The sequence below is a fragment of the Pistacia vera genome, unplaced genomic scaffold (genome assembly GCF_008641045.1).
Source record: "Pistacia vera cultivar Batoury unplaced genomic scaffold, PisVer_v2 Contig277, whole genome shotgun sequence".
In the NCBI taxonomy this organism is placed as follows: domain Eukaryota; kingdom Viridiplantae; phylum Streptophyta; class Magnoliopsida; order Sapindales; family Anacardiaceae; genus Pistacia; species Pistacia vera.
Genome location: NW_022196087.1, coordinates 1406978 through 1424169, shown reverse-complemented (window position 1 = coordinate 1424169; position 17192 = coordinate 1406978). Strand labels below are relative to the sequence as shown.

Below are 17192 nucleotides of genomic sequence, written 5' to 3'. Positions count from 1 at the left end.
ATTGTAGCCACCAAAGCCTGTGTCTTTCTTGTATCTTGAATCCAACTTTTAGCATTCTTACACAAAAATTAACCTGTTTCTATTTGCTTTGCTTTCAAACTCAAATCGTTCAGGTCTTTTCTTTTGATGACCAAAACCATGGCTGAACTTTTGCTCTCTGCAACCCTTCCTTTGTTCTTTTTAAAACTGTCTTCCCCTGAGTTGTTCAATTATTTTGCAAGAACTGAACCTCCAAACGGAAGAATCTGAAAATAAGAGAATATGAAAGATGAGAGACAAATGAGACGGAGTCGGTATTTATTTTAATAAATCACTCCATCAATGTACTTTAAATTATTGAAATTATATATTTATATTGAGAAACGGCCTTGAAAAAATTTCTCTATCTCAAACAGCAAGCTCATAACAAGAGATCCATGAGCGGTAGTTATAGCTTTGGAACGATGGTTGGCCACATGTTAGTGAGAAGATCAGGACAAACATTAGCTGCAGTAAAAGGGTTGATAGCACTTGAACAGTTGGTGTATATTCAACTGACAGAAACACTATTTGAGGTGACAGCATTAGTTCCCAAAGTCGAGGGGGGAAATTGTTCTCGTGCCAAACCTTAGGGCGGCACTGTAATAAAGCCATTCATTAATTCTGTACAAGTAATAGCGATCTTCAAACCACGGGCTTGTTACTTTGTTGATGGGATTAAATTCAAATTAAATCCCAGGATTTTGTTCAATTACGGCTTTGTCCCACTCCATAGACCGCTTTGTTCAATTTAACTGGTTTTCTTTTTCGAGTTACGAAGGCTCGCATGGAGTATTAATACCCTTTATTTTTTTTTTTGAAAAAAGTTAATATTTCATACCCATCACTTATGCTATATACTCCATCATTATTACTCATAAAATAAAATATTAGATAATTGAATTAAAAGTTTGAAAAAAATCAAGCTTAAAGAAATCCTTATAAATAATCCCAAGAACATAATACAGTTAAAAAATCAAGCCCTTTAGCTTATGTTAAAGAATCTTTGACCTGGTTTACTTAATGTTTTTTCTCAAATCTATTATTCTACGCAGAAGATCTAACATGGTTTAGCATTATGAAACATATATAAAGACGTTCACAGAAAAGTGGCCCAACCATTATTAACAAGGTCAAGCAAATATTAGCAATTAATGGAATTGGATAATCTCACATTGCCTCTTCTGCATATTAAATGCAATTATGAGGATGTTTGGTGCTTTACTTTCAATAAGGAGAAGTGGCAAACACTTTTTGTTAAATGGAAAGTGTAATTAGGTTTAATTAGTATTAACTGATCTCTATTTTCATAAATGTTAGGTAAAAACGGCGTTGGAATGAAAGAGAGTGAGAGAAGAATAAAGATAATGGAAATGGTGGCACCCCACAAAACCTTATCTTGGTCTATTCTCGTAGGTGATGCACCCCACCATGAAAGGTGATTAAACAAAAAGGACCCATCTTCTCAGAAATCATTTTCTCTTTTCATAAAGCCAGAGAAAAGAATAAAGATGATGGAAATGGTGGCACCCCACAGAACCTTATCTTGGTCTATTCTCTCATGTGATACACCCCACCATGAATGGTGATTAAACAAAAAGGACCCATCTTTGCGGAAATTATCTTCTCTTTCCCATAGAGCCAGTTATAAAGTCATATAAAAACACAGATCGATTCAATTATTTAGGTTCACCATGACAATAATAGTCCAAATGAAATGTCTAGTCTGTGTCAGATGATTGATGAATTGTAAAGAAATTTCTTAAAAATATCATACCACATAAATATAAATGATTGAATTCAACTCATTAGAGGTAAAAGAAATTACAAATTTGGGTGAAATTATTGATAAATGTCAGGAAATTTCTTAGAAAGATATCATGTTAATGAGTTACATAATTAAACAATTCAAATTGGTAATAAATTAATAGTTAGTCATTGTCAAGTTAATATGGGAATTCATCAACCTCATCAATAAATTAACTTTGCTGAAATTACAGATGAGTTGCAAGGAAATTTCTTGGAAATTTCTTAACAGTCTTGGTCAAGTGGTTCTCACATTGAATTAGTAAAGTATTGTAGCAACAAAGACCCGTAATTGATCACCTCATAATTGAGTAAGTAAGCACTTGCGGATCATATATGTTGTCTAATTTAATTTATCTTTCTATTGTTTTGTATGCAACTCGGAATTTCTATTTCTCTATGAACTAATGATTTGCTTTTTAACTTATGTTTACATATTTACAAAAACCTTCAATTCTTTAATATCAAATATATTATTAATTTATATGTTTCCTTTTCAAAAATAAATTTACTATTGAAAAAAAAAAATTTCAATTAAGATTATAGACACAATTGGTATATTAAAAATTTAAAATTTTAAAAATGAAAAAACCGAAACAACTTTTGGTCTATTTTCTAAATTAAAAAAATTATATAATATTTATTATTTTGAAAAAAATAAAAATAAAACAAGAGCACATAATAACTCTCATTAGACAAATCTTCTCTCTTCACTCCACAATGCCTCCTCTCAGTCGCAATCTGTTCGATTAATTCTTGTACGTCAGATCAAAACCTAATCAAATCAGACGTCAAGGCCCTTTAAGTGTTAAATTCAAAATCGGTGGAACGTTGATGGTTTTTCTGTCAAGGGGTGGGAAAAGTGTGGATTTACCAAACCTTGGGTGGGAATAAAAATTTTGGACTTAGTAATATGATATTATTTGTTTAATTAATATAAGCATGTATCGAAGTTGGTGAAGGGCGATGCAATGCACATGGCTTCACAAGAAACAAAGGCATAGAAATTAAGGTGTTGAATTTAGTCAATACATTGGTAGATGTGTATGCACGTTTGTGTCTCCACTCCACGCATTCACGATGTTCAAAAACATTACGTTTGCTTAAAAAAATAGTAAATTATTATAGTAAATTGTAGCAACCAAAGCCTGTGTCTTTCTTGTATCTTGAATCCAACTTTCAGCATTCTTACACAAAAATTAACCTGTTTCTATTTGCTTTGCTCTCAAACTCAAATCGTTCGGGTCTTTTCTTTTGATAACCAAAACCATGGCTGAACTTTTGCTCTCTGCAACCCTTCCTTTGTTGTTTGAAAAACTGTCTTCCCCTGAGTTGTTCAATTATTTTGCAAATGAAGAAGGGGTTCGTTCAAAGCTCAAGAAGTGGGAAAAGAAGTTGAAGAAAATTCAGGCGGTTCTTCGCACTGCAGAAGAGAAGCAACACACGAACGACGCTGTGAAACTGTGGCTCGATGATCTCCAAGACTTGGCTTATGATGTAGAGGATTTACTGGAAGAGTTTTCCTATGAAGTTTCACTTCAGAACTCCATTGATTCCCCTTCTTGTTTCAATAATTTCACTCCTCGCGCTATGAAGTTTGATGTCAGTATGCGATCCAAGATGAAAGATATCAATGGCAGATTCGAAGAGCTCTATAAAGAAAGAGTTGAACTTGGATTGATGCACGAGACTTCTGGAGGGACATCAAGTACTGCTGCATCTACCCAACAAGCAATAGATCCAAGACCACCCACTTCCAGTCTGCCAACTGAAGAAGCTGTTTATGGGAGAGGTGAAGACAAAAAAGAAATAATTAAGATGGTGTCAAGTGATAAACCAATTGATGCCAACTTTGGTGTGATAGCAATTGTGGGCATGGGAGGACTCGGCAAAACAACACTTGCTCGGGAGGTGTACAATGACAAGGAATTGGAACGTTTCAAGTTCGAGAAAAAAGCATGGGTTTCTGTCTCAGACGATTTTGATGTTATGAGAATCTCGAAGTCAGTTCTCGAGTCAATAAGTCACTCATCCAGCAATCTAAATAGTTTAAATGATGTACAAGATAAGTTGAAAGAGGAAATACGTGGAAGAAAATTCTTGCTAGCCTTAGATGATGTTTGGAACGAGAATTATAGCTTGTGGGAAACATTCAAGTCTCCATTCAAGGATAGTGCACGAGGAAGTAAAATAATTGTGACTACACGTATTGTAAATGTTGCATTAACGATGAGATCCTTTGAAACTCATAAATTAAAGGGTCTGTCAGATGAAGAATGTTGGAATTTGTTTTTGGAGCATGCACCTTCGACTGGTATGGATATTGATGCTCTTGGAAAATTTCGAGAAAGCGTTGTTAAAAAGTGTGGAGGATTGCCCTTGGCAGCAAAGACTCTAGGTGGTCTTTTACACTATGAGCCGAAAGTTGATGCATGGGAGAATATATTAAACAGCAGAGTATGGGATTCAACTAACGGAAATGACATCCTTCCCGTGTTAAGGTTAAGTTACCACCATCTTCCTCCACATCTTAAAAGATGTTTCGCTTACAGTGCAATTTTTCCTAAAGATTATGAGTTCGATGAGGAGGAACTTGAGCTTTTGTGGATGGGCGAAGGCATTATTCAACAATCAGATAAGCAGCTGAATTTGGCTACTGAATATTTTCGTCATTTATGTTCCAGGTCATTTTTTCAAAAATCAAGTAGCAATAATTTTAAATATGTAATGCATGACCTTGTTCATGATCTAGCACAATCAGTATTTGGAGAAACCGGCTTTAGATTTGAGGAAGTCAATTCTATGCTACCAAAAAAATTTGAAAGGACTCGTCATTTTTCTTATATTTCTAAACATTATGATGGAAAAGATATGTTCAAGGACTTGGAAAAATTGAAAAGTCTAAGAACATTCTTTCCAGTATTTATGAGTCCTTATTGGCGGTATGACCGCAGCTACATAGATGCTACAGTTATTTTTAATTTATTGCCGCATTTGAAGAAGTTAAGAGTGCTCTCCTTAGAAAGATACCACATTACACGTTTACCAAATTCAATTGGAGGCTTGATACATCTAAAGTATCTCAATTTGTCTAACACTATGGTCAAAAGTTTGCCTGAGTCAACAAGCTCATTACTTAACTTGCAAACTTTGCTACTAAAAGATTGTTCTCGTCTTTTGAAGTTACCTTCCAAGATGAGACATTTGACCAATTTATGTCATCTTGATATTAAAGGTGCAGAGTCATTAAAAGGGATGCCGTCTGGGATGAAAGAGTTGATAAACCTCCGAATGTTGTCTAATTTTATTGTGGTCAAAGGGAAGAATTTCAATTTGAATGATTTGAAGAATTTGAAATTTCTTCAAAGAGAGCTTCACATTTCCAAATTAGAGAACGTTAGTCACCAAAAACAAATAAGAGAGCACATACTAAAAAATATGAAAGATTTAGAAGTATTGTTGTTGGAATGGGGATCTCAATCTGATGGCTTACCGAATGAGGAAGTAGAAAGACATGTTCTTGAGATGCTAAAACCTCATAGCAATTTGAAAGAACTTGTAATCAAGTGCTATGGTGGTGCATGTTTTCCATCTTGGTTAGGAGATTCGTCATCGCTCTCCAATATGACCGTCCTTAAATTAGAAAATTGTAACAACTGTAGAAGTTTGCCTTCACTCTGGACGTTGAGCTCACTTAAAGACCTCACCATTGAAGGGATGAAGAGACTAGAAAAAATAGATTTCAAGATGCCTTTCAAGTCATTAGAGGTTCTTCGTTTTGAAAATTTGCAAGAATGGTGGTGTTGGAACACTAAGAGAGAAAATGATGATGTTGAAATATTCCCTCTTCTCCGAGAGTTGTCCATTGTTGAATGTCCGAAACTTGCTGGAGAATTTCCTAACAGTCTTCCTTCATTGGAAAGGCTTTTTATTGAAAAGTGTTCAGAGTTGAAGGCTTCAATTTCAAGTGTTCCATCGCTATGTGAAATAGAAATTGATGACTGCAAGGAAGTGGTGTGTCGTAGTACTATATCTACTGAATTCCAGTCTTTAAATCCTATGGCTCTTTCAAGTACTCCAAAGTTTGGAAATTGGATAAAGCAAGGATTTCAAAAAATTTCAAAGATTGTTGGCTGTGAAGAGCTCACAAATTCGTGGCAAAATTTGAGTTGTGTTGGTAAGCCACTTCATGGTATTCATAGCCTTACATCCCTTAAAGAGTTGTCTTTTGTAAACTGTACAAGTCTTGTTTTGTTTCCAGAGATCGATTTTCTTCCCAATCTGAGTTTTTTGACGATTAGTAATTGGGAGGCTCTAAAATCTTTGCATGAAGGATTGAAGCAAAAAAATCTAGAAAGGCTTGTAATTAAAGATTGTGATTCTCTAACAGTCTTTGAAGGAGGCATACTACCTTTATATTTGAGAAGACTTGAGATTCGAAATTGTAAGCAATTGAAACATTTGGAGGATTTGAGTACTACTCGTTTGGAGTACTTGCGCATTGAGGACTGTTCATCTCTCACGTGCATATCATCAAATGGTTGTTTGCCTGACACACTCAAACAACTTTGGATTCGTGGATGTCCAGAGCTCACAACGCTATCATCTAGACAGCAGTGTTTTCCTAAGGCACTTGAAGTCCTCTATATTTTCTCTTGTTCAAAGCTAGAGTCAATAATAGAGACATTTGAAAATAGCACGTGTCTCAAAGAGATTACGTTTTTGCTGTGTGATCAACTTAAATCGGTACCTTCAGACCTACACAATCTTACATCTCTTGAGATGATTAGGATATGGAATTGTCCGGATATGAAAATATCCTTCAAATTTCCAAACTCTCTCCAAAACTTAGGTGTAAGGAATTGTCCAATATTGTTTGCAGAAGAAGGTGTTCCAACCAACCTAATAGAGCTCTATGTTCAGAAAGGTTCCAAAATCTGTAAGTCACTAATAGAGGGGGGATTGCACAACCTCACCTCTCTTAGACAACTTCATATTACTGGATGTGATGATTCAGGGCCAATTTCTCAAGAGAGCATGGAAACGACCTCCTCTCTAACTTCTCTATCTACTTTGGGTCTTCAAAGCCTCACCTCTCTTAAATCGCTGGCAATTAACAATTTTCGAGAGCTAAAAACCATTCAAGACTTGAGTTGCCTCATCTCTCTTGAAAGTTTGGAGATCAATTGGTGCCCAAACCTTGAAACCATTCCAGACCTGGGAAGCCTCACCTCTCTTAACAGTTTGGAGATTGAGAATTGCGAAAACCTTGAATCCATTCCAGAGTTGGGAAGCCTCACCTCTCTTGAATCTTTGTCCATTGATGAATGCCCAAAGCTCAAATCCATTCCAGATCTGGGAAGCCTCACCTCTCTTGAGTCTTTGTGCATTAAGAAATGCCCAAAGCTCAAATCATTGCAAAGCATGCCACCCTCACTTCTGGATTTAAGTATTGACCATTGTCCATTGTTAAAAAGACGGTGGAAAAGGGGTAGAGGAAAATACTGCTCAAAGATTGCTCATATCCCTAAAGTTTACATAGATGGAAACTTAATCTTCAATTCAAAGAAGGAAGAGTATCAAGAATGAGCATAGTTATTTGATTTCACAACATCCAATCGGAGAATCATCTTACTTCAACCCAGGTTGGTCATTTTCTTACACTATTTTCTTTTATCTTCCGCCTTAATTTCAAAGTTTCCTAAAATTGTTTTTCGTTTAACTTTAATTGACTTGTTTTTTTAACACCTTGTTCTGCAATTTGTCTATCCCTTGTCTTATTTAATAACTTTTCACTAGATTTAATCAATGTATATTCTTCACTTTGATACTCTCGTGGGTGATCTAAATTATGATTTCTCGTGTGTGATCTCTGATATTAGAGATATAATTTGAATTATTTTCCTCATCTTTCTGTGTTTCAGATGAGTTAAGCTTCTACCACTCAGAGGAGTCAAATTTATACCACTCAGAGATATAATTTGAATCTAAGCCTTTTTAAATCCCAAAATGAAGAACCAATTACAGAATCATCTCATTCCAATTTTAGGTTTGTCGATTTCAAACATGTGAATGGTTTTCCATATTATAATCATAAAATGGTGTTGAATATATCCCATTTCGTTGTTCTATAGATTCAATCCAAGAGTGGAGTAAGACATTTTGATACAAGAATACTTGAAATTTGAAGTTTTTATACACTATCTTTCTAAAGTCATCAGTTTCTTCAACTCTTGTGGGTGAAAGGTAACAAAAGAAATTCTTCAACACAAATTCCAATATTTTCAATTATTGATATATATAATATCTGCCAAAGTTCCTTCACAATCTATGGTTGACAGATTTGAGATACTTTGTTGAGGTGGAATGAAATCAGATTGCGATTGGAATGCCATAAAATTTTCCTTATCCAGATGCACGTAAGCATATTTAACATACTTTTTATATTTAAACTCCTAGTAAATGGTAATCCTAGATCATCTTTGATTCGTAGGATCAAGCTACCCTCATCAGCACAAGACTGACTTAGCCTTTAAGGTAGTTCATCTGGTATAAATGAAGAGGACAGTGATAGTGGCTTCTTCTGTCTACATATGTGTAATGTATGAAATAACTTTGCCGTTATGATTTTACAATTTTGATCTGACAACTTTCGATAATAGATTAACATTGTATTATTGCTTTGTTGGCGTGCTCTATACATTAAGTAACTCTCTGCATTGATTGGAAGGCTTGAAGCCAATAAAATTTTGTTTTTCGAAAAGAGGCTGGAATCCATGAAAAAAGGTCAATAATCTTCATTATTTACTTTTTAGTCTTAAATTTTGTTAGTCCAAGCTTGCAAATAAGTCCTTTCTTAAGTTTCGTTACTCTAGCATCTTATTCATTTTTCAAAGAAGAAACGATGAGTGTAAAACCAAGTAATGGACCTCTACATATCGTTGTCAAGGCATTACAATTCGCTTAATAAAGCACGTGAGACAGTCTTTCTCCACTTATGTAGACTTATTCTTACGTTCTCTAAAATCATTGCCTTTTTTCTTGGACAAAATTTATACATGATTTGTATATATCAATGTTCAAGGTGAGTATTTCCTATGAATGGAGTGATTAAAGCAATGTTTGCCGATCTAAAAATGTTGCAGTATGCTTGTGATCCATTCCTATTGTGGTGTGACATTTCCAACTTGGATTAGAAATTCTTTGTCTTTTACTAAAGTGTAATCCCAAATCATCTTTGTCTTTGATTCATAGGATCATCTTTTAGTAAAGAGGAAGATGATAGTGGATTCTTCTGTCTACAAATGTGTAATGTATGAAACGACTTCTTTTCCATTATGATTTTAAATTTTAATTTGACAGGAATTTTTAATAGTTTAACGTTGTATTATAGCTTTCTTGGTGACTGCTTTGTACAGAAAGTAACTCTCTGCAACAATTGGAAGACTGGAAGCCAGTAAAATTACTGTTTTTCAAAAAGAGTTCAGTATCCATGTAAAAGGTTAATAATCTAAGTCTTCTACTTCATTATTTATTTGTTTTTTAAATTCCTTATATATAAAAAAGAGATTGCCTTCTATTTAATATTTCCTTCATTGCATGCTATTTGTTAGTTTTCATGAGTTGTCACTGCTAGTTTGCTGTCTTATTTCATTTGTTAAAAGAAGAAATAATGTCAGCGAACCAAGTAATGGACCTCTATATCTCCTTGCTGAGGCAGAACAACTCACTTAATACAAGCATCTGAGATATTCTTTCTCTGTTTATGTTTTCCCAAAATCATTGTCTTTTTTGGTGGGAGAGCATTGCCACATAATTTTTTTTATAATAATATCCAGGTGAACCCTGTGAATGGAGTGATCGAAGCAGTGTTGATCAGAAAATGTTTCACAGTACTTTTGAGATCTCAGTTCCTATGCTGGTATGAGCTTTCCAATTGGATAAGAAATTCTTGTGCGTTTTGAGATTTTGGAACGACGAAAAGCTCAATGTGTTTCTGCAGGATCAAAGAGTGCAAAATTCTCCAATATTGCGTCTCTTGAAAGATCATCAAGAAGGGTTTGCTGCTTGAATCTTTTGCTAGAGAAGGCTTGCTTGATATGGACAATCTCAAGTCCTTATCAAATGAACTGCACAGTTTCACATCCCTTAAGTAATTTCTTACTGAAATGTTCTTAAATTTGCGTTTTTGGTTGTTGCTTTGCCTAGTTGAAACCCGAATATTGATGTCTGTCCTTTAATAATTCACAGCTTGTTGCAAGAAAGGGATGGGAAGCCTATTTTCCCTTGAAATGATTCAAAAATCTGAAGAGGCTTAAAGGGCGCAAACCTTCGGATCCATTCACTCACCATAGTAATGTGAAGGCTGAAAAAGTGCAGTGGCGGGGCAGCAATTTAAGCACCGGAATTGAGACGGTTTCTGCATCCAAAGAAAATTATTATATTCATCTCCTCTTCTTCTTTGATTAGATATAGGCTAGTGAATGGTGATGTTAAGAAAATGTATAGGTGAAGAGTTAGTGTTCTTTGTGAGTTCTTGTTTAATTAATTAGAGCCAAAAGACTATTGAGAAAATTTTCACTTTCTGGGATTTGAGTGCATTAAGTGGGAGAGTGTTAGAAAGAAATATGAGAGAACGGTTTTGGGTTTAGATTTAACATGAGTCTATTAGACTTGTACTATTATCCTCTATTTTAGTCATTTGACTCACAGCCCGTGGATGTAGGCATGATTTGCCGAACCACGTAAATTTGGTGTTGTTATATGCGTGTGATTGTCTTATTGCTTTCTTTATTTTTCATATTTAAACAACTTTACCGCACAAACTTTAATTTTTTTCAAAAGAACTTCAAAATTAAGTGGAAAAAATCGTATAATAAGGGTATTCGTTTAATTCTTGTTTACCTGGAATCGGACCGGATTCGCATTCAACATTTGAACATTGAATTTTCATTTTCAATCTTCAGATTCAGATCAAAAGAGAGTTTCAGATCTTCAGTTGCCGAGGTGAAGAGAAAAATTAGAAAGTGATGGACTAATTCGATTTAAACTCCAGTTATTTTGGGTTTTTTTTTTTTTTTTTTTTTTAATGACTTAGTATTAGGGGACAATGTTTTATTAAAATTTGGTGTGATTGAAATAAATTAGTAGGATGTTTATTAATTGGTTGATTGAGAGGGATAAAGAACATTGGAGAAACTTTATACTGAGTTGCCCTTTTTTTTATAATATATTTATATTTGGATTATTCTTTATTCTCGTACATTTGAAAATTACGCTAAAACATCCCAATCAAATAAAAGTATAAAAAATTTGGTGGAATATAAGGTAATAATGTTTTAAAACTTGTTTGTAAGGTAAAATAGTCTATAAATATTCTTATAAATTGTTTTCAGAATAAGGACATTTATTGTCCAAGATTTTTTGAATTAGGGTAAAATTTTAATAAAATTAAGATTACCAATTTATTTTAATACCTAAGAAAATGTGATATTCAAATTACTACATATATAACGTACTGTAATTATTATTATATTAAAAAATTATTTAAATATTTATTATTTGATAACCAATATGTAATGTCAAATGTAAAAGAGAACAAAGACACAATATAATGTTTGAATGTTTCCTTTTCAAAATATCTTGGAACAATTTTCAATCACCATCTTTTTTTTATACTAACTAATGAGATGTTGTTACATGATTTAAAGATATATTTACTTTATTTCACTTAGACATACATAATAAACACAAATTAGATTTTAATTGTTAAAAATATTAAAAATACTTTCAGATCTTAATATTATTGTTATGGTATGCCTACCGAAGTAAATTGCACTAAATCTTAGTACATGTCATACTTTCAAGATTTTCCGTATCATATGTCGTCTTCAACCTAACATCACTCATACTTTTATAATTAACATAAATAATGTGTAAAGATCCATCCTAATTGACTTTGGAAAGTGTCTAAAATTAAAGAAAATGTAACTATTGCTTCCCCAAATGTTCATATTTTAAACTTTTTTGTTTTTTAAAACAGCAGTTATGAATTTGAAATTGAAAAAAAAAAAAAAAAAAAAAAAAAAAAAAAAAAAAAAAAAAAAAAAAAAACCTAACAGAAAAACTGAACAGCGTTACAAGTCTTAAGCACTCAAATGACACCATTAACTTCTGTTAGTATTTTCCGTTTGAGCTTTGAGCAACATAAATTGGAATTGCTTCTTCTCTCCGCTCAACATCATGGGTGGAACAAAAAATAAAACCCCCCATGCACTAAAATCGATTTCCCAATTTTCCATAAATTATTTCAATTAAATTGACACAATTGGAAAATTTAAAATACCACTTTAAAAAGTGTAAGAGACATTTTCCTCACCCAATAGTTTAATGATATTTTTTCACCACAACATTTTAAAATATCATTTTATTATCCAAATTTATATTTTGTTTCTGATCCACATTAGAAAAGTGTGGATTTACCAAACCTTGGGTGGGAAAAAAATTTTGGACTTAGTAATAGAGTTATAGACTCTTTTTTACCCAATAATTGTTAATGACACTTTCTCACCCCCAAACTTTAAAATATCACTTTATTATCCAATTTTATTTATGGTGGCGAATAGAGAGCAAACTCATCCAGACTGTGTATGCCTTTAAAAGGGGAGGCTGGTGATCTTTTTGCTGGTGGAAGTTGGATTGGTGTTGGGATTGATCGGAATTTGACTTGGGAGAGACGGCTGCACAAACCCTAATCGTTCGATTGCTGGTGATTGTCAGGTTAGCGAGAGTAGATGTTTGAGGGATTTTGGTGAGTATGATCAGGAAGAAAATGATGTTGATGTGGGTCGTAACCTAATTTTATAACGTTTCTTTCACACCTTGACATAGTAATTCATAATTAGTCACCTCGTAATTGAGTAAGTGAGCACTTGTAGATCACATATGTTTGTCTAATTTACTTTATCTTTCTATTGTTTTGTATGCAGCGGAAATTTCTATTTCCCTATGATACTGAATTTGCTTTTTAAACTTCTGTTTACGATTTACAAAAACCTTCAATTCTTTATATCATAATATTATAATTTTTATATGTTTCCTATTCAAAAATAATTTACAATTGAAAAAAAAAAAGAATATTCAATTAAGATTAGACACAATTGGTATATTAAAATAAAAATTTAAAATGAAAAAACCGAAACAACTTTGGTCGATTTTCTACATTTAAAAATGATATAATATTTATATTTTGAAAAAATAAAATAAAACAAGAGCACTACTCTCATAAACATATCTTCTCTGTTCACTCCACAATGCCTCCTCTTAGTCTCAATCGTTTCGATTAATTCTTGTACTCAGATCAAAACCTAATCAAATCAACGTTAAGGCCTTTAAATGTTAAATTCAAAATCGGGGGTGAAGGTTAGGTTTTTCTGTCAAGGGGCGGAAAGTCGGAAAATAAAATTTGGACTTGTAATATATATTATTTGTTTAATTATATAAGCATGTTCGCAGTTGGTGAAAGACCGATGCAATGCACATGGCTTCACAGAAACAAGGGCATTCACGATGTACTGGTAGATGTGTATGCAGTTTTGTGTCTCCACGCATTCACAATGTCCAACATTATGTTTGTTTTAAAAAATAGTAATTATTATAGTAATTGTAGCACCAAAGCCTGTGTCTTTCTTGTATCTTGAATCCAACTTTTAGCATTCTTACACAAAAATTAACCTGTTTCTATTTGCTTTGCTTTCAAACTCAAATCGTTCAGGTCTTTTCTTTTGATGACCAAACCATGGCTGAACTTTTGCTCTCTGCAACCCTTCCTTTGTTCTTTTTAAAACTGTCTTCCCCTGAGTTGTTCAATTATTTTGCAAAACTGAACCTCCAAACGGAAGAATCTGAAAATAAGAGAATAGAAAGATGAAGACAATGACGGAGTCGGTATTATTTTAATAATCACTCCATCAATTACTTTAAATTATTGAAATTATATATTTATATTGAGAACGGCTTGAAAAAATTTCTCTATCTCAAACAGCAAGCTCATAACAAGAGATCCATGAGCGGTAGTTATAGCTTTGGAACGATGGTTGCCACATTTTAGTGAGAAGATCAGGACAAACATTAGCTGCAGTAAAAGGGTTGATAGCACTTGAACAGTTGGTGTATATTCAACTGACAGAAACACTATTGAGGTGACAGCATTAGTTCCCAAAGTCGAGGGGGGAAATTGTTCTCGTGCCAAACCTTAGGGCGGCACGTAAAAGCCATTCATTAATTCTGTACAAGTAATAGCGGATCTTCAAACCACGGGCTTGTTACTTTGTTGATGGGATTAAATTCAAATTAATCCCAGGATTTTGTTCAATTACGGCTTTGTCCCACTCCATAGACCGCTTTGTTCAATTTAACTGGTTTTCTTTTTCGAGTTACGAAGGCTCGCATGGAGTATTAATACCCTTTATTTTTTTTTTGAAAAAGTTAATATTTCATACCCTCACTTATGCTATATACTCCATCTTATTCCTCATAAAATAAATATTAGATAATGAATTAAAGTTGAAAAAATCAAGCTTAAAGAAACCTTATAAATAATCCCAACATAATACAGTTAAAAATCACCCTTTAGCTTATGTTAAAGAATCTTTGACCTGGTTTACTTATGTTTTTTCTCAAATCTATTATTCTACGCAGAAGATCTAACATGGTTTAGCATTATGAAACATATATAAAGACGTTCACAGAAAAGTGGCCCACCATATATAACAAGGTCAAGCAAATATTAGCAATAATGGAATTGGATAATCTCACATGCCTCTTCTGCATATTAAATGCAATTATGAGGATGTTTGTGCTTTACTTTCAATAAGGAGAATGGCAAACACTTTTTGTTAAATGGAAAGTGTAATTAGGTTATTAGTATTAACTGACTCTATTTTCATAAATGTTAGGTAAAAACGGCGTTGGAATGAAAGGAGTGAGAGAAATAAAGATAATGGATGGTGGCACCCCACAAAACTTATCTTGGTCTATTCTCGTAGTGATGCACCCCACCATGAAAGGTGATTAAACAAAAAGGACCCTCTCTCAGAAATCTTTTCTCTTTTCATAAAGCCAGAGAAAGAATAAAGATGATGGAAATGGTGGCACCCCACAAACCTTATCTTGGTCTATTCTCTCATGTGATACACCCCACCATGAATGGTGATTAAACAAAAGGACCCTCTTTGCGGAAATTATCTTCTCTTTCCCATAGAGCCAGTTATAAAGTCATAAAAAACACAGATCGATTCAATTATTTAGGTTCACCATGACAATATAGTCCAAATGAAATGTCTAGTCTGTGTCAGATGATTGATGAATTGTAAAGAATTTCTTAAAATATCATACCACATAATATAAATGATTGAATTCACTCATTAGAGGTAAAAGAAATACAAATTTGGGTGAAATTATTGATAAATGTCAGAAATTTCTATAAGATATCATGTTATGAGTTACATAATTAAACAATTCAAATTGGTAATAAATTAATAGTTAGTCATTGTCAAGTTATATGGGAATTCATCAACCTCATCAATAAATTAATTTTGCTGAATACAGATGAGTTGCGGAAATTTCTTGGAAATTTCTTAACAGTCTTGGTCAAGTGGTTCCACTTGAATAGTAAAGTATTGTAGCAACAAAGACCCGTAATTGATCACCTCATAATTGAGTAAGTAAGCACTTGCGGATCATATATGTTGTCTAATTTAATTTATCTTTCTATTGTTTTGTATGCAACTCGGAATTTCTATTTCTCTATGAACTAATGATTTGCTTTAACTTATGTTTCCATATTTACAAAAACCTTCAATTCTTATATCAAATATATTATTAATTTATTGTTTCCTTTTCAAAATAAATTTACTATTGAAAAAAAAAAAATTTCAATTAAGATTATAGACACAATTGGTATATTAAAAATTTAAAATTTTAAAAATGAAACCGAAACAACTTTGGGTCTATTTTCTAAATTAAAAAATTATATAATATTTATTATTTTGAAAAAAATAAAAATAACAAGAGCACATAATAACTCCATTAGACAAATCTTCTCTCTTCACTCCACAATGCCTCCTCTCAGTCGCATCTGTTCGATTAATTCTTGTACGTCAGATCAAAACCTAATCAAATCAGACGTCAAGGCCCTTTAAGTGTTAAATTCAAAATCGGTGGAACGTTGATGGTTTTTTCTGTCAAGGGTGGGAAAAGTGTGGTTTACCAAACCTTGGGTGGGAATAAAAATTTTGGACTTAGTAATATATATTTTGTTTATTAATATAAGCATGTATCGAAGTTGGTGAAGGGCGATGCAATGCACATGGCTTCACAGAAACAAAGGCATAGAATTAAGGTGTTGAATTTAGTCAATACATTGGTAGATGTGTATGCACGTTTGTGTCTCCACTCCACGCATTCACGATGTTCAAAAACATTACTTTGCTTAAAAAATAGTAAATTATTATAGTAAATTGTAGCAACCAAAGCCTGTGTCTTTCTTGTATCTTGAATCCAACTTTCAGCATTCTTACACAAAAATTAACCTGTTTCTATTTGCTTTGCTCTCAACTCAAATCGTTCGGGTCTTTTCTTTGATAACCAAAACCATGGCTGAACTTTTGCTCTCTGCAACCCTTCCTTTGTTGTTTGAAAAACTGCTTCCCCTGAGTTGTTCAATTATTTTGCAAATGAAGAAGGGGTTCGTTCAAAGCTCAAGAAGTGGAAAGAAGTTGAAGAAAATTCAGCGGTTCTTCGCACTGCAGAAGAGAAGCAACACACGAACGACGCTGTGAACTGTGGCTCGATGATCTCCAAACTTGGCTTATGATGTAGAGGATTTACTGGAAGAGTTTTCCTATGAAGTTTCACTTCAGACTCCATTGATTCCCCTTCTTGTTTCAATAATTTCACTCCTCGCGCTATGAAGTTGATGTCGTATGCGATCCAAGATGAAAGATATCATGGCAGATTCGAAGAGCTCTATAAAGAAAGAGTTGAACTTGGATTGATGCACGAACTTCTGGAGGGACATCAAGTACTGCTGCATCTACCCAACAGCAATAGATCCAAGACCACCCACTTCCAGTCTGCCAACTGAAGAAGCTGTTTATGGGGAGGTGAAGACAAAAAGAATAATTAAGATGGTTGTCAAGTGATAAACCAATTGATGCCACTTTGTGTGTGATAGACGTGTGGGCATGAGGACTCGGCAAAACACACTTGCTCGAGGTGTACAAGGACAAGGATTGGAACGTTTCAAGTTCGAGAAAAAAGCATGGTTTCTGTCTCAGACGATTTTGATTTTATGAATCTCGAAGTCA

General features: G+C 33.5%; 1 protein-coding gene and 1 long non-coding RNA gene across 2 annotated transcripts; both read left to right on the top strand.

The window, feature by feature from the left end:
- Positions 1–3575: 3575 nt before the first annotated feature.
- On the top strand, positions 3576–6883 carry LOC116133932 (putative disease resistance RPP13-like protein 1). Its single transcript, XM_031419598.1, has 2 exons — positions 3576–6741; positions 6842–6883. The coding sequence occupies exons 1-2, from the start codon at positions 3643–3645 to the stop codon at positions 6881–6883; spliced, it is 3141 nt and encodes a 1046-aa protein (XP_031275458.1). The 5' UTR covers positions 3576–3642.
- A 127-nt stretch (positions 6884–7010) lies between these two features.
- Positions 7011–8390, top strand: LOC116133884. Its single transcript, XR_004128617.1, has 5 exons — positions 7011–7469; positions 7749–7873; positions 7959–8070; positions 8166–8243; positions 8318–8390. It is a non-coding gene; the product is annotated as an uncharacterized LOC116133884 (long non-coding RNA).
- Positions 8391–17192: the final 8802 nt, after the last annotated feature.

Bases quoted from the DNA above. Each gene is read 5' to 3' on its own strand.
- LOC116133932 (XM_031419598.1), top strand. From the start codon at position 3,643: ATGGTGTCAAGTGATAAACCAATTGATGCCAACTTTGGTGTGATAGCA. The intron at 6,742-6,841 runs GTTCAGAAAGGT...GTGATGATTCAG, and splicing joins CCAACCTAATAGAGCTCTAT to GGCCAATTTCTCAAGAGAGC.